The sequence below is a fragment of the Podarcis erhardii genome, assembly GCF_964252035.2.
Source record: "Podarcis erhardii genome assembly, chromosome: 2".
Classification (NCBI taxonomy): domain Eukaryota; kingdom Metazoa; phylum Chordata; class Lepidosauria; order Squamata; family Lacertidae; genus Podarcis; species Podarcis erhardii.
In genome coordinates, this window is record NC_138498.1 from 101,121,765 (window position 1) to 101,144,729 (window position 22,965).

General features: G+C 46.4%; 2 protein-coding genes across 14 annotated transcripts in view; one reads left to right on the plus strand and one right to left on the minus strand.

The window, feature by feature from the left end:
• The window catches only part of MAGI1 (membrane associated guanylate kinase, WW and PDZ domain containing 1), a 503,738-nt gene that overhangs the window by 84,930 nt on the left and 395,843 nt on the right, over window positions 1–22,965 (plus strand). The window lies entirely within an intron of this gene.
• LOC309337187 (putative CENPB DNA-binding domain-containing protein 1) lies at window positions 12,019–13,280 on the minus strand. The gene is made up of 2 exons (XM_081853924.1): window positions 12,531–13,280; window positions 12,019–12,455 (listed from the first exon to the last, which is right to left on the minus strand). The coding sequence occupies exons 1-2, from the start codon at window positions 13,011–13,013 to the stop codon at window positions 12,162–12,164; spliced, it is 777 nt and encodes a 258-aa protein (XP_081710050.1). The 5' UTR covers window positions 13,014–13,280; the 3' UTR covers window positions 12,019–12,161.

Genomic DNA, 22,965 nt, shown 5'->3' on the forward strand with positions numbered 1-22,965 from the left:
CATTAGCTAAAGTGGTGCTTAACCTGAAGCACCACTTTAGCTAATGGGGCCTCCTGCTGCTGCCGCGCTGCCAGAGCACGATTTCTGCTCTCATCCTGAAGCAAAGTTCTTAACCCGAGGTACTATTTCTGGGTTAGCGGAGTCTGTAACCTGAAGCGTATGTAACCTGAAGCGTATGTAACCTGTATGTAACCACATACAGGTATGTAACCTGTATGTGAAAAGCTAGATAAAATGAAAATTTGCAACAGCAGTAGACTTCCTTGCACTGCTAATTGACTAATTAGTCTGTTTGCAGCAAAAAGACATAGGCCGGAGGTCTAGAAGCTGCAGAATGAGCTGGAGCCCTGAGGTGGTGGATGGGGTGCCATTTTTGAAGACTCGTTGTCCAAACAAACTCAGTTCCCCACAAGCAGAGAATTAGTTGGAACAGAGGACACTGCCATAGACAGGACCAGACATACTGGTTGATGTATTGTCTTCAGTGCTCTGAAGCTGCTTTCTAAGGTTTCAGGCAATCCTTATTGAAGATGCTGGGGTTCAAACTTGAGACCTTCTATATGCAAGGCAGATGCTGTACGACTGAGCTACCACTGAGCTATGGCCCTTAGGAAGCTACGTTATGCCGCGTCAGCCCATTGGTCCATTTAGGTCAGTATTGTCCTCTCTGCCACTGAATTATGGTAGGTACAGGACTAGGTTTGAGCCTTCTCTGCTATGCTTGTTTTCCATTTGAAGGAGAGATGTTTGTTTTCTTTCTTTTCTTCTTTTTTGCATAGGGGAATCTTTTTTTATTTTTTATTTTGTTTATAAATGATATTTCACACTTGCTGCTTGAATGTTGGCTTTCTGTTCTGCCATCTTGAGACTTGACTGCCTCATTCTACTGGGTGTCAAAATAAGCTATTTATTTGGCTGCACTTCCACACATGTTTGCACGGAACTGCATAAACACCCTATATTTAAAGCATGTCATTTCCTCCAAATAATCCTGGCAACTGTGCTTTATCCCTCACAGAGCTACAGTTCTTCCTCCAACACCTTCAACAAGCCATAGTTCCCAGGATAATGTGCTTTAAATGTATGGTATGTACACAGCTACTGTGTCATTCAAATTTGTGGGATTTGTGGGTTTTGTTTTTTTTAAATTGTTAAAATAATTCAACATTAATACGCATACAAACATACAAACATACAATTCATACAACATACCTACATACATACAACATACCTACACTCAATCCCACAGATAATTCCCATCACTATCCACCACCCCTCACCCTTTGTGTTAGACTTCCAATCTACTCAATTGCAATTTCTTTCCACTTCTATTACTTTCTTTCACACACCTTTAACCTAATTTCATACTTCTTTTTCTATTACACATTGTTATCCATCTTATTTAGTATTCCAATATCTGAAACGAAACTTGTTTATTCTAATAGGAGTTCTGATTTTTCGATATAGTTTTGCAAGTATCTTTTAAACACTTTCCACAGGGACTGGAAGGTGTTTGAAAGGGGATTTGTGGCTTTTAAAGTGAATGATCTTGTCAGCTTTCCCAGAAACTTTAATTCTGAAGGCATCTCTACCAGCTGACCATAATGGGGACCCTTTTTTGAAACACAGATGTTGGAATCAGGACCCGAGCACAAGAGCACTCTCTCCCCTCCTGCAGTGTTCACCAACTGGTTCTCAGAAACATTATTCCCTCTGTCTGTGGAGACAGAGCACAGCCATTATGGCTAGTAGCCATAGATAGCCTTCTCCCCCATGAATTTGTCTAATCCTCTTTTAAAGCCCTCCAAGTTGCTGGCCATCACTGCCTCCCGAAGTTTAACTGTGTGCTGCGTGGACGTGCTGCTGTCTTTTACCTTTCCTGAATCTTTCAACATTCAGCTTCCTTGGAATTCTGGAGAGAAGGAGGAAAACCTTTTCTTTATCCATTGTCTCAGTGTCATGCATAATTTTATAGACTCTGTCATTCTACCTCTTACTCTGCACAGTATTCAAAATACAGTTGCATTTGTTTGTAGTTTGTATTGGGCTCAGGACCACAATACCTCCAGGACAACCTCTTTCCATATGAACCTACCTGGACCCTGAGATCATCTTCTGAGGCCCTCCTTCGTGTGCCCCCTCAAGAGGTTCAGAGGATGGCAAAACGAGAACGAACCTTCTCTGCAGTGGCTCCCCGTGTGCGGAATGCTTTCCCCAGGGAAGTTTGCTTGGCACCTTCATTATACACCTTTCGGCACCAGGCAAAAAAGTTCCTTTTTAACCAGGCTTTTGGTTGATTTGATTGACATCCTATGCCCTTTTAAAATGTGGTTTTTTTGTGGGTGGGTATTGGGTTGCTGCTTTTGTTTTTACTAGGTATTTTGTCGTTTTATATCTTGATTTTATTCTGTGAACCGCCTTGAGAACCCTGGGTATAGGTGGTATATAAATTCAATAAATAATAACAAAAATAGTTTTGTAGTTTCTCCTACTGCAGTTTATTCACTTCTTGCACAGTGTAGATCAGTTAACAGAAACAGAAGTGAATAAACTGCAGTGGGAGTAACTACAAAACTACACACACACACACACACACACACATCATAACACTTTGTATATGGAAAATCTGATCTTTTCATGATGAATTTATGCTGTGATCTGTATTTAACCTAGGAACTGCTAGTTTAAAAATCTAATTAGTCCTTCTTGGTGACTTGTCTACAGAAGTGAGCGTAGGCCAGAATTGTTAACTACCCCTAGGAAGATGAAACAGACTAGCTTTGAAGACAGAACTGTGAAGGAATGAAAGGAGGGAGGGAGGGAGACAGAGTAGGGGTGGGGGTGGGAAATTAAATCCTACCGCAAAATTCCCCTTGAGGTTTTTTCCCTTGCCCCTGGACATTTTCTCTTAATTAGTCTTGTCCTTAGATCAGTATAGTCAATACTTCATTATCTGATTTGCAGTGTCCAGAGAAGAGAGTGAGACAGAAAGCCCCCTTGTTTGTTTCATCTGGCTATACTGATATTGGCTGGTGTAATCCATGTGCACATGCGTATATCGACTTCAAGCAGAATATTCTTCTTAAGCCTTCTATGGGTGCCTCTAAATGGAGATTGTAAGGCAGCGCTTCAGCAACACTGAACAGTTTTTATTATCGTATACATGCTACCAGGGAACCCTAATTTCTGTGCGAAGGTAAGCTGAATTTGGTGCCAATAGCAGCTGAAGCCTGTGATTGCCATGATGTGGGGAAATTTTCACGTTTCTAAAATTTCTGAAATTCCATTAATCACTGGGAAAGACCAGACTCTATATAACAGTTCTGCTGGAAGTCTTTTATTTCCTAGTGATCCCTGGTAGTCTTAGGAATATGCATTCTAACCCAGCCACCTTTTTTTTTTTTTAAAAAAAGAAAAGTTAAGATGTTTTAGATGCTGAATTTGTAGCTGGTACCATATTTTGGATTTGCGTAGCACAGTCGTGGAAATGGAGAAACATTGTTTTCTCCCAGTAGTGTCAAAAGGCATTAATGCTTTTTAAATTTTATTTTACGAGCAGTGGGGAGATAACTCCCACATAGAGCAAGAGTTTGATTAGCAGAGTAGGATATGCGAGGAATCCATGCATGTTTGTGTATGAATGAACATGCATACACATACACTGGGGACCAGACCCCAGGCATTGCACCAAAATAACCAACCAGGGCTCTGTTTTCCCATTTTTGTTGGAGGTTGCTGCTGGAGGTTGAAAGAGGGCTTCCAGTCCACCAGATGCAAGAAACTGAGCTGCCATCTTTGCTATGAGCTTTTGGGATTTTGCTGTGTGAAGAGGAGTTGAATTCGTGTTTTTTGAGCATTGCTGATTGGTCTGGAAGGGAGGTGGAGGAGATGATTTTGAGCTCTAACTGCAGATTGGGAACCTGGCTCGATACTCAGCACGGTCAATTTCTTTTATATAAGTGTCCTCCCCTTCTATGTTGACGTTTAAAGCTGAGCTGGGCTTGGATATGATGCCTTACTTTTTATCAAGGGCAATGACAGTGATAAATATTCAACTTTCAGTCCTGAAGACAGGTAGCATGTTATACATTTTAAGTTGTAAACAGAAAGATATATCACAAGCAAGACCTGCAAAAAAGCTTTGCTGAGCAATGAAAGCTGTGTTTGGAGCAACGCTTGGGGTTGTTTGCCTGGAAACTGCTTTCTCCCCAGAGAACATACACTCCTTAACAACTGTTCAATTAACTATGGTACATATACTTGCCGTGTAGTTTGCAGCTTCCTTCCCCTTCAAATTTTTTTTATTTGAAGCAAAGCTGTATGTGTAATTCAAAAGTTTGCATATTTTTTGCACGGACTATACCAGGCATAGGCAAACTCAGCCCTCCAGATGTTTTGGGACTACAGCTCCCATCATCGCTGACCACTGGTTCTGTTAGCTAGGGATGATGGGAGTTGTAGTCCCAAAACATCTGGAGGCTGAGTTTGCCTATGCCCGGACCATACAGTGCAAAAAAAAAAAAAAAGCAAACTTTTTTTAGTGACAGAGAATTGTGTTTCAGAAAAGGAAAAGGAGCTGGAAGTTGGCTGTGTTCCTGCTCAGCCGGCAAAAAGTCTTCTCACTTGAATTTGCATATGCAGATATTGTTGGCTTCAAGACCCCATCAGCCTCAGCCAGCATGGCCCATGAATAGGGGAAATAGGAGTGATAGCCCTGCAACATCTGGAGGGCATCCCTGTGACCAACTCCGGGCTCCCACTTGTCGTCTCTCTGCAATTTCGTGTAGCTGCAAGACAGGAAATTGGTTGGCTCACCACATCTAAAGATCACCCCCAACAACAAGGTCTGTGACCATGCAGATAGCAGTCCTGAGTTTCCACACTGATCACCTGCTGTAACCCACTGATGTCAGCCTGGCTGTAAGGAACAATAATCTGACTGGATGCTTGCTTCTGGCCACTGGTTGAAGGTGTCTGTGTGGAGTGCCATTTCATACATACAAATGCAACTTGATGGGAGCCTCATGGGGACAGGAACAAAATGCAGAAAGAGAGAGACAGAGTAGCAGCAAGCGGGAAAATACGGTGACTTTGATCCTGGATCCGTTGAGTCTGCCGGCGTAACAGCCTGTGTTTCCTGCAAAGGAAATAGGTAATACTTATTGTGCCTGGCAGCCAAATTACATAATCTTGAATCAGGGAGCTGTCGGATCATTTAGAACGAGATCGGCTTCAGTTTGCTTTCCTCTGGATGCAGGCATCCATGCCTGCCTGTCGCCAGGCATTAAGCCTTCACCAGATTGGCAGGGAGACTATTAGACATCTTCTGTGGTTGAAGAGCAACAGTGCAAAGGAACATCTTAATGAGATTTGGGCGCCGATGGCGGGGGGGGGGGTGAGAGTTGACATAAGGACATGTTGCCAGCTTCAAACTGTATTATGATGTAGAACAGAGCAGAATTATTTCTTGCCGTATATAATACAGGACACGAGCCTGTGCTATTGACACAAATCAGAATTTTGATGGCTGGCAGAACATTGCCACCCTTGTCACACCTCTGCCCAGTTAATTTTCGTGACCTGTCAGGCAGAACATCCTTGCTGTCCTTTTTTCTTTTTTCTTGACAAGGCTCAGAGTCCACCCTCCTTGGCAGGATTTATTTATTATATTGATACCAAAATGTCCTTCCTTGCTTTTCTGTATTGACTACAGTCAAACTGGCTTTACAGCATTGACAGCGACTAAAAGTCTAAAACAATATAAATTCAGCAGCAGCAAGTCAGCAGAAGACTTTTAGGAAGTGTGCAGGCTGAAAATGTCTAATGAAATAAAACAACATCCGCCGCGTAATAGCAAGCAATGAAAGGGCCAACAAATCTCTCTTGAGGGCCACTGAATATTCTGGAAGTTTCTTGAGCACCCCCCTCCCCTGGGTACCTCTGAGGGAGGCAGAAGGGATGCCTTAGAAACACGATGCAATTATTTGGTGCTCCTTAAGCCGGGAAAAGGTGAGCCTGGAAACAAATAGGCAGCCAATGAAACTGATAAGGGGTCAGAATAATAGGTGCTTAACTGGTAGCTGAGTTCCAAAACAGTGGATGTTTCTGAAATGACTTCAAAGGCAATCCCCCACATAGGTTGGATCATGCTGGTGCTTATTTATTAAATTTGTATATCGCTCTTCATCTGTAAATCCCAGGGCGGTTCAGAACACAAAAATACAAGTTAAAAAACCACAAAATTCATAGTAAGAACAAGAATAAACCAATAACCCCTCCCCAACACATCGAAAAGGGTATCTGATGTTAATCAGCCAAAGGCCTGGTTGAAGAGGGACATTTTCGCCTGGCACATAAAGGTATATCATGAAGGCATCAGCTGAACTTCCCTTAAGGCGCATGCTCTGGTACGGGTGTACAAAGTCCTGTACAGCTTTGGACTAGGATACCTTAAAGTAAACACACGTATCCCAGTGCTCTGTGGGAAAGGGCCTCCTGCAGATACACTCACAACAGCTTGTCGGTTCTGTGTCAGGTAGAATCCAGGCCTTTAGTGTGAATGGCACCTAGTGCCCTCATGAACTCCCTCCTGTTGCATATTGGGCAGATGCAGTTCTTTTTTAGTGCCTATTGAAGACCTTCCTTTTTTCATGCTGCCTTTTAAGTGGAGTCTTTGAAACAAACATAGTTTCTCTCCCCCCTCCCCAGTGTGCCCTCGACAACAGTGTTTTGTGGTTGTACACACCGTTTGTTCTCTTAACATGGCAGATGCTATCCATGTTGTCTGTGTGTGATGTGGGCATGTCTTCTTCACACTGGTGGAAACCTTCCCCTCAGCTAGTGTTTCCACAGACTTTTAAAACAACAGCAACAACAAAACGCCACCATCAGTCTTTCAAAAGGGAGAGGCTGGGAACTGGTGTGTGGCTATACTGAGATACAGAGGAGATACCGTATTTTCCCGGGTATAAGACTAGGTTTTTTAAAACCAAAAAAATAGGTTTTATATTGGGGCTTATCTTATACACGGGTAGTGCTGAGGGGTGTTTTCTTAATTTGGAGTCCCCCAAAATAGGGGGCGTCTTATACGCGGAAAAATATGGTACTTCCATTTAAGTTACCATGCTGATTCCTATTTTGCCTATGTCAAACCTAGTGAGAGGCTGTGGTTGCAACCCTGATAAACCAAGAGGTCAGTCCCAGTAGGAGCTGATCTGAGAAAGTGCTCTCTGTGTACACAGGTATACAGCAAGTGCGCGAGAAGTGTGTCTCGACACATAATGGAGTATAATCTAAACCAATTCATGAACCAAGAACCTATACATTGACCACTAATAATGAAACATATGTTGTAGATATTTTCCCACATTTATTATGCTATTTTTGTGATATACAAATGGCATGAGAAAATTGGTATATTTGCTTGTGTTACATTATTCTTGTTTATAATATCCCATATAAAAAATAAAAAATAATGGATTATAACCGTTTCAGCTTTAGATTGACAAATACAGTTGGGCAGGGACAACATTAGGATGAGGTTGTGTGTGCAGCACCCCCAAAAAAGGTGCCAGCATTCAAAACTGAATGCATATTATAATGCAATGTGCATTCGCTCTCTGCATCTTTATTGGACAGACAGACACACACACACACACACACACACACACACACACGATAAATGAATATAGGAAATTGTCTGTTGCTGATGTTTTTATTCTTAAATCTCTTGGAGATCTTTCACAGGAAACGATTCGTAAATTAAGCGAAATAGCATGAATGAAATGAAATATGCAAATGAAACCAAGTGTCTCTCCGTCTCTTGTGTGTCTGATTTATTTTCCATGAGGTGAAAGAGGAAAATGATACAAATGACTATTGGTTTTATATAATATTCATTCCTCAAACCTTCCAGAGAAGTTTGTTGCTAGGGAGTGACTGAGTATTAAAAGAACAAATTAGAACAAAATGAAAACTTCAGTATAAGCAATTCGAATGGAGACCGTTTTGAAGGGGGAAAGTCCACTCTTCCCCATCTAAGTGCATGACTCCACATGAATCACTGCACTTTCCTTTTTATGTGTGAGAGAAAAGCACTGCCTCCCCAGACAACTCTTCCTTGTTCAACTTGAAATTCCAGTGGAACTATATCAAATCACTGCTACTCTTCAAGAATTCTGAAAATGGGGCAGGAATGGACAAGTGTGGAATACCAGTAAAACGCGATGGAGTCCCAGCAGACTATTCTTTTAACATTAATCACCCCGTGTCTTTTGATCAGTACTTTGTGGTGGCATGTGTGTTTCTGGGTTTGCGGGGAAGTCTGCTGCATGCGCATAGACAAGTGCACACACCCTTTTTGCTTGCTGTGCATCACTAAAACTCTCCTCCCCCCCTTTGAGAAACCGGGTTGCAAGGCAGCTCCAGGCATGCTCGCAATCTCCTTAAGGAGTCAGAAAGGAAAGAAGGGGAATGCACCATTTTTGTTTTTTTTGTAAAGTAACTTCAGCAGGCTTTGAATTTAGATCCTAAGGGTGAAGAAGAAACAGGTAAGAAGCTCCTATTATTATTATTATTATTATTATTATTATTATTCCACAGGCATCTCCAAAGTGAATCCTTTTGCGGAAATGCATTCCAACTTCCTCTTTAAAAACTGATCTTGTGTTCTGTTCACAAGTTCTGTTGCTTATTGTTTGAGGCCTCTTGCACTGACTTCTTTTGTCAGGAAGCCATCTTGTATGCTCTCTCTCTCTCTCTCTCTTTCTCTCTCTCTATATCAGTGTGTATTTATTTGGGGTGTATTTTTCCAGGAGCTGGTGCTCAGGTGGTAGCCTCTTCAGTGAGGCAGATGGGCTTCAGAGCATGCCAGGAATACTCTGACTGAATGTTTTCGTTCAAAGAAGCCGTGTACTTTTAATTCTTGTTTTACAACAAACACACCCACACACGCACACAGGCAGCGTGCCTCACTCGCACCTGTTTTCTTTCAAAAAATAAAAGTTGCTAGCCCAGGTTATTTCTCTTAGAGGGGGAATGTGCCCTTCTTCTAACGTGCTTCAGTTTTGTTAACTGTGTGAAGCTAAATCCTGTTACCATGCAAAGTTTTTTTTAAATGTATTTTTATTAAAGATTTTCGTTACCATGCAAAGTTGAGGGTTTTACCCCCTAGGCATAGTTGTGTTAGCAACAATCTTCCTTCCTTCCTTCCTTCCCTGTTAAACATGTAAACTGAGCACTGACTGACAACATAGAGCATGTTAAATCCCACAATCGTTACGATGCTGGGCATTTCAGTGTTAAAAGATTACTTACACAGCTCAATTTCTATACTTCAGGGTCACTTACAAAGCTTTGTGATGTACGGGTTTTAAGTGTGCACGGTGCGTTTGTGCAGCTTGAAGGATGGCAGCACAATGGTAGTTACGGAGCAGCTTCCTTTTAAAAAAGTGCACGCTATTTTTACCTTTTGGGAAAACGTTTGGAAGCCTGGGCGCATCGTGTTGGAAGGCCATATTTTGTGGAGGTCTGGTGTGCATTTTGCTTTTTAGGGAAACTAGGTTTAACATTGCTTTCGGAACTGAGTAGCTAGTTGTGCAGTTTATGTTCCCATGCCTTTTCCTTTTTAAAGTAATATGGTACTTTGTGGGTAAATAGGACAGGAATTACCATATTTTTCGCTCTATAAGACGCACCAGACCACAAGACGCACCTAGTTTTTGGAGGAGGAAAACAAGAAAAAAAATATATTCTGAATCTCAGAAGCCAGAACAGCAAGAGGGATCGCTGCGCAGTGAAAGCAGCAGTCCCTCTTGATATTCTGGCTTCTGGGATAGCTGCGCAGCTTGCATTCGCTCCATAAGGCGCACACACATTTCCCCTTACTTTTTAGGAGGGAAAAAGTGAGTCTTATAGAGCAAAAAATACAGTATATGGATCTGGAAACCCTTTTCCTCCCCACCTTTTTGTTGTTGTTGTTGTTGTTGTTGTTGTTGTTAAATTGCCTTTGGGCTTGGTGATGTTTCAAACATTCACTGTCAGTTTGCTTGGCATATCCAAACTTAACTAAAGTAATTTCCAACCAAGGCTAGCCTGTGATTCTAGATTTTACCTTGTCGGGTTTTGAGAAAGTCTTCTGTAAAGTTTGGTTGAATTTTAGGTTTTTGTTGTTTACCAGCAAAGTAGGATTGGAATGCATTTGTTAGAGAAACTTCAGCTCATGGGCGGGGGGGGGGGGGAGAAATCAAAATGAAGTTTTTGTTCCTTTACAGTGCAGCAGAAGCATAGCCTACATAGCGGCAAAAAGAAAGCTGCCCAGATATTTTAACAGATTTTAAGTGCAAGAGGGAAGGACCTAGAGACAGGGAAACTGATGCCTGTGTTTTAGATCAGTAGTTCCCAAACTTTTTTGGGCCACTGCCCCCTTACTTCCAAAAACTCATCCCCCGTGCCCCCTGCCCTACCCTGTAAAAAACATTATTCAGAATAGCGGTTTGCACAGCACACTAAAAAAAGATAATACAATAAAATTCAAAGTGGTAACAATTAATTGCACATTTATTAAAATCCAGTTAAAACTGATGAACTTGAAGCGTTATCCAGTAGCACCGTAGAGACCAACTAACTTTGTTCTGGGTATAAGCTTTTGTGTGCATGCACACTTCTTCAAACTTAGTGTGCATGCTAAGTTTGCACTTTTTAATTTATTTCATCTGCATCAGACCAACACAGCTACCTACCTGGAACTTGAACCAGTGATGCCAGCTTTTGAAAGTTCGACAGCCATTTTCACCCCCCAGCACTCACCCTCCAGGGTGGTCAGTGCCCACTTTGAGAACCACAGTTTTAGATTATTAGTCTTGGCTCAGTCCTTTGGAAGCAGCTGAGAGGCCAGTTACTTTAACGTATTCCTCTGGAAGTTGTCAGCCTGTTAATTAAAACTGTTTCCTGGCACCCTCGGACAGAAGGTACATCTAACAGCGAAGGGGTACAAAATCACATGCAGCGGTGTTAACTCGGAGTGCGATATCACATACAAGACAGGAGGATTGTGAGAGCCAGTGTGGTATAGTGGTTAAGAGCGGTAGCCTCGTAATCTGGGGAACTGGGTTCGTATCGCCACTCCTCCACATGCAGCTGCTGGGTGACCTTGGGCTAGTCGCACTTCTCTGAAGTCTCTCAGCCCCACTCACCTCACAGAGTGTTTGTTGTGGGGGAGGAAGGGAAAGGAGAATGTTAGCCGCTTTGAGACTCCTGAAGGGGAGTGAAAGGCGGGATATCAAATCCAAACTCCTCCTCCTCCTCCTCCTCCTCCTCCTCTTCTTCTTCTTCTTCTTCTTCTTCTTCTGTGCTAAGATTCCTCTCATTTGGCATTTTGGAATATGTTTCCATGGTGGCTCTGCGTATGTGTGTACAAGACAAGCTCCTTGGGGAATTACGGCAAGGCAGGGGATCATAGCTTTGTGGGAATGCTAGAGGACAAAGGTTCAGTCCTGAGCATCTCTAGATTAGGCTGGCAAAGACCGTGTAGATAACACTGAAGCAGCGGTCTGACGTGGGACCAGGCAGCTTTCCTGTGAGGTTTCTCTCTTCTCAAAGCACACATTTATTTTATTGTTCTTCTCTGAATTGGCTGCGTTTTTACAGGTTTGAAGCTCTCTCTGAAGTATCTGTGCATTCCATGTGCTTCAGCATGTGAGAGCTGAAAACCATGGTGGCAGTTGTAAACTAAACAACAGCTGGTTTATGATCCAGTAGCCGGCAAGGTGGAATACTACTACTGTACTGTGATACTGTGAAATGTGGTGGCGGCAGTAGGTATTTGCCAAAGGATGCGTGCGACTTTCCCTACAAATCAGCAACCATATACAGTGGTGCCCCACAAGACGAAATTAATTCGTTCCGCAATTTTTGTCGTCTAGCGAATTTTTCGTCTTGCGAAGCACGAAATCCCGTAGGAATGCATTGAAAATCAATTAATGCGTTCCTATGGTCAAAAAAAGTCCAAACAAAGCCAAATTTGGTACAACAACAGTTTATTAACTGCTCTTTAAAGTCACACATACTGTAAAGAGCAGTTCAAAAATTGAAGGGAAAATAAATTAACTTTATAAACATGACAGAAAAACATTTAAAAATCAACAAAGTGTACAGTACATTTTCTAAGACTCTGGGGGACCACTCGAAGAAGGCTCCTCTTCCACTCTTTGCTTCTTGGTCAAGAACCTGTCCATAGTCTGCTGCTTTATCCGCCTTTTCAGCAGCTCCCTGAAAGACGACATGACCCTCGTATCATAAAAGTTCCCAGCGTCATGTGCCACGTGCTTCTCATGGTGGTGTAGATCTGCAAAAGTCTGCACCTCCTTCCACTTCTGGCAAATGTCCCTCAGTCTTTCGGAGGACAGCCGTTCCTCAGTTGCTTCCTCCTCTTCCAGTGAGGCCTGCTCCTGCGCAGCCTCTGCCTGCAGAACGTAGCCCTCCGTCGTCACAACCTCCAGGAACTCCGCTGCAAAGTCTTCAGCCGCAGGAACATCAGAACTGGCAGCCTCTCCATGCCTGACCACACTGTGGATGCCAGATCTTGTCTTGAACCGGTCAAACCAACCTCTGCTAGCCTTGAAGACTTCTGGCTCGGCTGAGGTTCCTGGCTGTTCCCGGATGAGGTCAGCGTGCAAGGCCTTGGCCTTCTCACAAATGACGGCCTCAGACACTGTGTCCCCTGCACGCTGCTTCTCTTCTATCCAGATGAGCAGCAACTTCTCGACCTCCTCCAGGACAGCTGGGCGGTTCTTCACGATCCTGGTGACTCCCTTGGCTGCATCAGTCGCCAGGATCTTCTCCCTCATCTTCAGGATGGTCCCGATGGTCGATGGGTTCCTGCCGTACTCCCTGGCGATGTCCGTCACACGCATTCCGCCGTCGTGCTTCCAGATGATCTCCTTCTTCATTTCCAGCGTCACCTTCTCCTTCTTCCTCTCGCCGGCCACCGCAGCAGCAGTCTTCTTGGGTCCCATGGCAGCACAGCTCCTACCTTCGTAAACTCAGAAACAGAAAAAAAAATCAGTGATGTGCTTCAAACCCAAAAAATACAAAAGCAGCCAGCCACCCACCACACAGAAATTAAAACCCAGAACCAAGGCCTTGAATCCCAAGCACCCCAACCCCAAATCCAAAATCCAAAAACCCCCAAAAAAGTTTTAAAAGTTTAGCTTACCAAATGGATGAAAGAGAAGTTCTGGAAAAGCTTCAACAATCAACCACCGACGTCCTCAGAAACCTCAAATGGCTGCAAAATAAGTTTAGGAAAAGCTTCAAAAATCACCAATGTCTTCAAAAACCTCAACTGCTCCCACAGACACGCACCAACCCACCCACAACACAGAAATTGCAAACCCCTCCCCAACTGCTCCCCCAGCCCCTCCCCAACTGCTGCAAACCCCTCCCCAACTGCTTCCCCACCCAGACAAAAAAAAAATTTCAAAAAATAACAACATGGCCAGCACTCAGAAATTCAAACTCAGAAAAATTTTCAAAAAAAATCAACCTGGCCCAGTGGTCACAGAAAATCATAAAAATTCCCAAAAAAGGCCCACAAGCCCCCAGATTATCGCAAACCCCTTCCCAACACCAAGTCCTTGAATCCCAAACACCCCAACCCAAAATCCAAACCCCCCCAAAAAAGTTTTAAAAGTTTAACTTACCAAATGGATGAAAGAGAAGTTCTGGAAAAGTTCTGGAAAAGTTTTGGAAAATCTTCAAAAGTGAGCAAAGTCTGAGAAAAGGCTACCAAACCACGTGCTAACAGTTGCTCCTCGAAGTCAAGTCGCAACTGCAGCTGCTCAAGCTAAGCACCCTTGGTTTTAACGGTTTTTACACAAAGGAAACAAAGTCGCGAGACGTTTTCGTTTTGCGAAGCAAGCCCATAGGGGAATTCGTCTTGCGAGGCAAATCGCGGGCGAAAAAACCTTTCGTCTAGCGAGTTTTTTGTCTTGCGAGGCATTCGTCTTGCGGGGCACTACTGTATTTGTGGTTTGAATACAATTACCGTAACTTTTAAGCTTTGTGCTCCCAAGTTTTTGCAATTTGGGAAAAATAGTAACATGTAGTTCATGCTAGGAAAGTAATGAGATTCAGTTTGCTAGTAAGGCGGGAGTAACTAGAATTGCATGTGTGTGCATGTGCGCATGCGCACACTCGCGTGCGCCCCCCCCCCACAGGGATGCATATTGAGTGTTCCTTCCTTTTCCCCTTTGCAGGCAAGCTCTTGTGTGTCCATGGAATGCCACTCTGGAAGGCATTCTGATCTTTGGCTACCACTTGCCGACTACCACTGTAAAGCAGAGACCTCAAATCCTGGTAGATGCATGCAAGTCAAAGGGTTGTATCCAACACTGCAAGAGCAGAACTCTGCTTGTGCAACATTTTACCCTCCTCTCCTTGCCCCACACATCCCCAAAGTGTAATTTGGACGGTCCTCCGACCCCCCTGGAGCTGATTTGGGGGCTGCAGAGGCATCATAGAATAGAATCATAAATTGTAGAATTGGGTGGGACCCTGCGGATCATCTAGTCCAACCACCTGCAATGCAGGAATATGCAGCTGTCCCTTATGGGGAGCAATCCTTCAACCTTGGCATCATCAGCACAACACTCTCACCAACTGAAGAAGGGGAAGTTTCATTGGGCAAGTGGAAAGGAAGACTGTTGCATGAGTGGAACTGCAGCTTTGGATATAAGCCAAAGTATTGGGGTGACTCGGAAACTGCAACTAATCCAGAAAGCAGCAGCTAGACTGGTGACCGGGAGTGGCCCCCGGGACCATATAACACCGATCCTAAAGGATCCTCGTCAGCTCCCAGTGCGTTTCCGAGGACAATTCAAAGTGTTGGTGCTGACCTTTAAAGCTCTAAATGGTCTCGGCCCAGTGTACCTGAAGGAGTGTCTCCACCCCCATCACTCAGCCCTGTCACTGTGGTTCTCCTCTGAGAGTCTTCTGGCAGTTCCCTCACTGCGAGGAGTGAAGTTACAGGGAACCAGGCCAGAGGGCCTTCTCGGTAGTGGCACCCTCCCTGTGGAACACCCTTCAAATGTCAAGGAAATAAACAACTATCTGACTTTTAGAAGACACCTGAAGGCAGCCCTGTTTAGGGAAGTTGTTAATGTCTGATGTTTTATTGTGTTTTTACTATTCTGCTAGGAGCCGCCCAGAGTAGCTGGGGAAACCCAGCCAGATAGGCAGGGTATAAATAATAAAATCATTATCATTGTTACAATTATCGTTATCATTATCATTATCATTATATCATTATTACTATTTGCTAGGTAAATATTTGAGAGTCACCAGATTGGTAATGTGCCTTTTTAATTATTAGACAGGTGGTGTTAGACAACAAGGTATTTTGGAATGTATGTAACTTGAGCAATGGTGCTAAATGCTTCTCCCCCTCCCAACTTTTTCTTTTTAACCCTTTTCCTAAGGTCTCAGAGCTTTCCTCTTCACTGCCCTATCCCCCCCCCCGATATCTCTTTGCTTATATGCGTGTCTGACCTATTCACATCAAGCTTGCAGAAGAATGTTGGGAAATGATACATTTCATTCCTTTCCAAATTGGTTCGATATGATGTGACAATTGCTAACTGGCTAAGACGTTTCCAATTACTTTTTGTGGTGGCAATTTCGTTTTGGTGTGCATCCTTTTGCAGACAGATACATGGTTGCCAAAAGCAAATGGTGTGTGATAAGCTATAAGCAGCAATGGATACTAAAGTAACTGTGTAGGAAGAACCAGACCAATTTTTAGCTCCTCAAACTCTATAGGCGGCCTTCACACACACAGGTAATGGTTTGCTGTGAATTTGGCCCCATACTACATCTCCCCTAGCAGGAGCTGCAAACCACAGTTCTTGCCTTAGTGTTGCATCCCAACTGGAAACAATAGTTTGCTTCCCTCCAAACTAATTATGTTGTGAAGCCAAGATTTGATACTGGATGCAGAACTGGACCTCTAGACCAGTGTTTCCCAACCGGTGTTCCGCGGCACACTAGTGTGCCGCGAGACGTTGCCTGGTGTGCCGTGGGAGGGAGGCGGGCGAGAGCGCAAGGCTTGGGGCGGCAGCTGGCAGCGCGGAGCACGGGGCGCCCTTCGGAGGGCTCCGCGTGCTTCGGGCAACAGGCTGCCGCCCCAAGCCTTGCGCGCCCGGCGGGAGCTCCTGCCGGGCGCGCAAGCCTTGCAGACACTCGCCCGAAGCACGGGGAGCCCTCCGGAGGGCTCCCTGTGCTTCGGGCAACAGGCTGCCGCCCCAAGCCTTGCGCGCCTGGCGGGAGCTCCTGCCGGGCGCGCAAGCCTTGCAGACACTCGCCCGAAGCACGGGGAGCCCTCCGGAGGGCTCCCTGTGCTTCGGGCAACAGGCTGCCGCCCCAAGCCTTGCGCGCCCGGCGGGAGCTCCGCGCGGGGCAGACATCTGCAGCTTAGGGAGCCCTGCAGGACTTCCCCGCAGGGCTCTCCAAGCTGCGGATAGCAGCCTGCTGCCCCGCACGAGGGGCGCTCTTAAGCAGAGCGCCCCTCGCGCGGGGCAGACATCTGCAGCTTGGGGAGCCCTGCAGGACTTCCCCGCAGGGCTTTCCAAGCTGCGGATAGCAGCCTGCTGCCCCGCACGAGGGGTGCTCTTAAGCAGAGCGCCCCTCGCGCGGGGCAGACATCTGCAGCTTGGGGAGCCCTGCAGGACTTCCCCGCAGGGCTTTCCAAGCTGCGGATAGCAGCCTGCTGCCCCCCACGAGGGGTGCTCTTAAGCAGAGCGCCCCTTGGGCGGGGCAGACATCTGCAGCTTGGGGAGCCCTGCAGGACTTCCCCGCAGGGCTTTCCAAGCTGCGGATAGCAGCCTGCTGCCCCGCACGAGGGGTGCTCTTAAGCAGAGCGCCCCTCGGGCGGGGAAGACATCTGCAGCTTGGGGAGCCCTGCAGGACTTCCCCGCAGGGCTCTCCAAGCTGCGGATAGCAGCCTGCTGCCCCGCACGAGGGGTGCTCTTAAGCAGAGCGCCCCTTGCGCGGGGCAGACATCTGCAGCTTGGGGAGCCCTGCAGGACTTCCCCGCAGGGCTCTCCAAGCTGCGGATAGCAGCCTGCTGCCCCCCACGAGGGGTGCTCTTAAGCAGAGCGCCCCTCGCGCGGGGCAGACATCTGCAGCTTGGGGAGCCCTGCAGGACTTCCCCGCAGGGCTTTCCAAGCTGCGGATAGCAGCCTGCTGCCCCGCACGAGGGGTGCTCTTAAGCAGAGCGCCCCTTGGGCGGGGAAGACATCTGCAGCTTGGGGAGCCCTGCAGGACTTCCCCGCAGGGCTTTCCAAGCTGCGGATAGCAGCCTGCTGCCCCCCACGAGGGGTGCTCTTAAGCAGAGCGCCCCTTGGGCGGGGCAGACATCTGCAGCTTGGGGAGCCCTGCAGGACTTCCCCGCAGGGCTTTCCAAGCTGCGGATAGCAGCCTGCTGCCCCCCACGAGGGGTGCTCTTAAGCAGAGCGCCCCTTGGGCGGGGCAGACATCTGCAGCTTGGGGAGCCCTGCAGGACTTCCCCGCAGGGCTTTCCAAGCTGCGGATAGCAGCCTGCTGCCCCCCACGAGGGGTGCTCTTAAGCAGAGCGCTCCTTGGGCGGGGCAGACATCTGCAGCTTGGGGAGCCCTGCCGGACTTCCCCGCAGGGCTCTCCGAGCTGCAGATAGCAGCCTGCTGCCCTGCACGAGGGGCGCTCTTAAGCAGAGCGCCCCTCGCGCGGGGCAGACATTCACAGCTTGGAGAGCCCTGCAGGACTTCCCCGCAGGGCTCTCCAAGCTGCGGATAGCAGCCTGCTGCCCCGGACCTGTCCTGAAGGCTTGCAGCGGGAGGAGGGCTTTCCTCCCCACCGCCAACATTCAGAATGCTGTTCTGAATGTTGGCGGTGGGGAGGAAAAACCCTCCTCCCACCGCAAGCCCCGGGAAGAGAGGAGAAGCTGTGCGCCTTCTCTTCTGTTCCCGGACCTCCCACCGCAAGCCTTCAGGACAGGTCCCAGAACAGAGGGGAAGGCGCGCAGCTTCTCCTCTCTTCCCGGGGCTTGCGGTGGGAGGAGGGTTTTTCCTCCCCACCGCCAACATTCAGAACAGCATTCTGAATGTTGGCGGTGGGGAGGAAAGCCCTCCTCCCGCCGCAGGCCTTCAGGACAGGTCCGGGAACAGAGGGGAAGGTGCGCAGCTTCTCCTCTGTTCCCAGGGCTTGCGGTGGGAGGAGGGTTCCCCGCTGTCCCGGAGATTTCCCTATGGGCTTTCGTCTTGCGAAGCAAGCCCATAGGGAAATTCGTCTTGCGAAGCCGCTAAAAAATCGGAAAACCCTTTCGTCTTGCGGGTTTTTCGTTTAGCGAGGCATTCGTCTTGCGGGGCACCACTGTACTTTATATATAGTCAATATAGGCACAGAGTTAATTTTTTAAACATTTTCTAATGGTGGTGTGCCTCGAGATTTTTTTCATGAAACAAGTGTGCCTTTGCCCGAAAAAGGTTGGGAAACACTGCTCTAGACAATCTTCATTTCAAGTTTCAAGCCTTTGTGGTTGCACTGATATTCCTGCAAGTGTGTGTGGTTGGTGCCCACTGAGATCTGAGGGGTAGGTGATGTTTCATTTTTTAGCTGCTCTTGCCTGTACAGCTCAGTGAAGATCTGGGATGGGGTGGCCAAAAAAACCTGTGTCTGTTGACGTCTTTCTTTTCATCAGGTGGTGGGACACGTACCGACTATTAGGATATAGGATAAGCTTTTACTTTGTACTGGTGGCTGCAGTTGTGCAGAAACAAGTCTTGCAGCTCTTTAAACACTAACAAATTAATAATAATAATAATAATAATAATAATAATAATAATAATAGGTAAAGGTAAAGGTACCCCTGCCTGTACGAGCCAGTCGTGTCCGACTCTAGGGTTGTGCGCTCATCTCACTCTAGAGGCCAAGAGCCAGCGCTGTCCGAAGACACTTCCGGGTCACGTGGCCAGCGTGACGAAGCTGCTCTGGCGAGCCAGCACCAGCGCAGCACACGGAAACGCCATTTACCTTCCCGCTATAAAGTGGTACCTATTTATCTACTTGCACTTAGGGGTGCTTTCGAACTGCTAGGTGGGCAGGAGCTGGGACCGAAAGACGGGAGCTCACCCCGCCGCAGGGATTCGAACTGCTGACCATACGATCAGCAAGTCCTAGGCACTGAGGTTTTACCCACAGCGCCACCCGCGTCCCATAATAATAATAATAATAATAATAATAATAATAATAATAATAATATATTTATACCCCATCCATCTGACTGGGTTTCCCCAGCCACTCTGGGAGGCTTCCAACAGAATATTAAAATACAAAAGTCTATTAAACATTAAAAGCTTCCCTAACCAGGGTTGCCTTCAGATGTCTTCTAAAAGTCTGGTAGTTATTTTTCTCTTTGACATCTGGTGGGAGGGCTTTCCACAGGGCGGGTGCCACTACTGAGAAGGCCCTCTGCCTGGTTCCCCGTAACATGGCTTCTCGCAGCGAGGGAACCGCCAGAAGACAGTTGCTTACGTTTTCATGGACTAGAAGTCCACTTCATCAGATGCATGAAGCATTAGCCTGAGTTACAAGTTTACTTATTCTTCTCCTGGGGGGTTGGATTAGTTATTACATCACAATAAGCAGCTGCACATTGTACTGCAATTGCCAGTGCAGAAGGCAAATGTAGTAAGTACATAAAATGAGTACACAGTGGTATTATAGATATACTCCTGTGTTCTCTCTGTCTCTCCTGCAGCGTGTACATTGTAATAGATGTTCTAGTTTTATCTGATCCATTATTCATTCATGCACCCAACGTTCTATTTAGGGTATGTTTTGAAGTGTCCACTGAACTTGTGATTTATGTCCTTTTAAGTGTATTACGACTGAAATGCTTGTGCTGGGTGATGCTGATGGGAAACACCACTGAATGACAGGGTGGTGGCGTTCTGTTTTGTTTTTTAAAAAGCGATCTTGACTCCACTAATGACACATACGACAAGGGCATTTTAATTTTATTGTTTGGTAGGATTGAGAAATATCAGATGTGCTTATCCCATGTACAGTATTTGATTCTCACGTATTTCAGGGGATCTTTCTTCAAACCTCAAATCTGGTACTTAAAACGCGTAGCCTGGACTGTGAAAGTGAGAAGCCCTGCAACAACATAGCATTGGGTAATGGGCTTTTGACTTGAGCACTGCGTTCACCAGGTCTCTTGGGCTATGCCAAAACCTTGACGCCTCCTGGGTATTCATACATACACGGGTGGATTTCATACAGACGATAGTTCCTCCCGCAAGTTTCTAACCCCTGTGGATTCTGGAAAGAGAAATGGCATTTTGTGGCAAATTCTGCTGAAGGTTCAGTGTACTGAGCTCCGAAATGTTGAGGGCATCATCCCATCCAAACCAGAACTCGTTTATTTAAATGTAATTCAGATTTTCCTGGGGGTGCATGCACATTTGATGAGTGAAATAATTTGAAATGGATGCTGCTGTAGTTTGACATACAATACCCATCTTTAAGCTCAGTGTGCTTGTTATTGCTGGAGGAAATAATCACTACTATTAGATTTTGCTACCTATCTGTCAAAAGCCAGTTTTGCCTTAACTGACAGAGTAGCTAAGAGGCTAGGGGAAGGCAATGCATATTTTTATTTATTAAAAGTAGTTCCACATGTAGTTCTCAGATATTATAGGGTGATACTGTTTTGCTGGCTCTACAATTTCCTGCTTATTTTTGTGCTCCCCCTGACCCCAAAACCTGCTCATTCTTCATATTTGTAACTAGAAAATTACCAAATCACTGTAAGCTGCCTGCTCGTTTACCTCATAAGCTTATACTGAGTAAGAAAGCTGTCTTATACAGAGTCAGATGCTGGGGTTTGAACCATGATCATTTGAATACAAAGCAGATGTTCTACCACAGAGCCGCACCCCCTCCCCCTTTTCCCCATCCTGGAGAAAAGGGGAGGGCAAAACAATGTTGTGCATATATAAAAATGCAAGAAGCATGGTAAATATGATTTAACATTAATTGTGAGGGCAATTTGGCAGTAATCTTGATGAGATATTAAGGAGCTAATTTATTCCTTTTTGATTTTGGTTCTAAGCTGCAGACTTGGCACTCTGAAACTGCATAAAATTTAGATTAAGCATTCATAAGGGGGATTTTGTGGTGAAAAACCATTAATCTTACCCAAGTGCTCTTTATTACTGACTTAACTCCCCACCCTCAAATCTTTCCTAGTGCTAAATAACCAAATGCACATCATGAGGAAGACTCATCTATGGCATCATAACCTCCCCATCTTTGCCTGTTCCACGTGTTCCTCTAGGACTACTGTGGTGACATTAATAGTCACCAAAACAAAGTCATACAAGAACCCCCCCCCCCCCAAGCTTTGTTAATTCCATGGCTGATTCAATAACAAAGGAGCACAGATCAGTGAGAAGCACACTGTGGCATCTCACCCACTGCTTTTGAAAGATCCGTTGGCTTCAAAAGCAGTTTGTCATGTGTAGGGATAAGGGCACATTGGGACTGCTTCATCTGAGGAGGCCTTGTGCAACTATCTGCATGGTTGTTTAGAGATTGGTGGCCTTCAAGAAACCTAGAGCTGATGTACTCCTTTAACAGGGTAAAGGTAAAGGTACCCTTGACCGTTAGGTCCAGTCGCGGACGACTCTGGGGTTGCAGCGCTCATTTCGCTTTATTTGCTGAGGGAGCCGGCATTTGTCTGCAGACAGTTTTTCTGGGTCATGTGGCCAGCATGACTAAGCCGCTTCTGGCGAATGAGAGCAGCGCACGTGTCAGGGTTTCTGGGAGAAGTGAGGAGATGGCAGAGGAGACGGAAAGCGAGTGGGAGGAGGGAGAGAGAGACGAGGAAGAAGATGACGGAATTCGAAGGGAATCTATGAGCCTAAGCAGTGAGTCAGAGGATTCCCAAAAGGGAGCTAGCATGATCAGGCGAAAAGCAGGAGAAGAGAGAAGCTGTGAAAAGTCAGGAAAGGAGGGGAGAAAGCCCAGTGAAGCACAGACGCTGTCAGAGGGGTCTCAGCCGGAACGGAGTAAAGGGGGTGGAGTTGTCAGCCTCTCGGAGGGAGGAGGAACAGGAGAAAACAGAGAGAGGGGGTTGGAGCAAGGTGTTCAGCCGGAAAGGGTAGAGAGTGGAACAGGGGGCAGTATAGAGGACGAAGGAAAGGTCAAAAGCAACGTACGCGCGCCAAGTTCAAACATAGAGGCGCGCGGAAGTGGGGAAAGCTCAGAGGAGGAGCCCGGCCCCAAAGCCAGAAGGAGGGGGCAGGAGGCGGCAGAGGATTCAGCCTCAGGCGAATCCCGGAAAGAGAGAACCCAGGGGGGCAGAAAGACCCTGCGGAAAAGAAAGGAGAGGAAGAGGTGGTCTAGAGCCAGGCTATTAAGTTGGTGTGGAGGAGGGGAGGAGTCAGAGGGGGACTTCGGCGGTCTAACGTGACAGACGTACAGCCACAATGCTGAACTGTGAAAGAAGCAATTATCTTCAATAAACTTTTCCTGTAAGTAAACTATAACGGAGTAAGGTCTCTCGTGAGCTGGGACCCACCTGGGTGGCTGTGACAGAAAGTCCCCCTCTCTCTGAAAGCAAAAATTTTTTTTTGCGAAGCTCACGAACGGGGCAGCCATGAGTGCTGAGGAACAGCTGGCTGCACTCCGGGATCAGATTACCACTCTCACAACGGCAGTCATTGCTTCGCAGAAGAAGAATGCTGACTTGGAGAAAGCGTACCAGGATTTGCAAGCAAGGTGGGAAAATGCGGACAAGGCGGGGACCCCGGGCTCCAGAGCGGAGGGCATTGCGCTTGGAAGGAGGGGGGGTGCCCTAGTTTCGCATTTTAATGGCAACTTGCAAGACTATCCCAACTTCAGAGCAGATGTCGTGTATGCACTGCA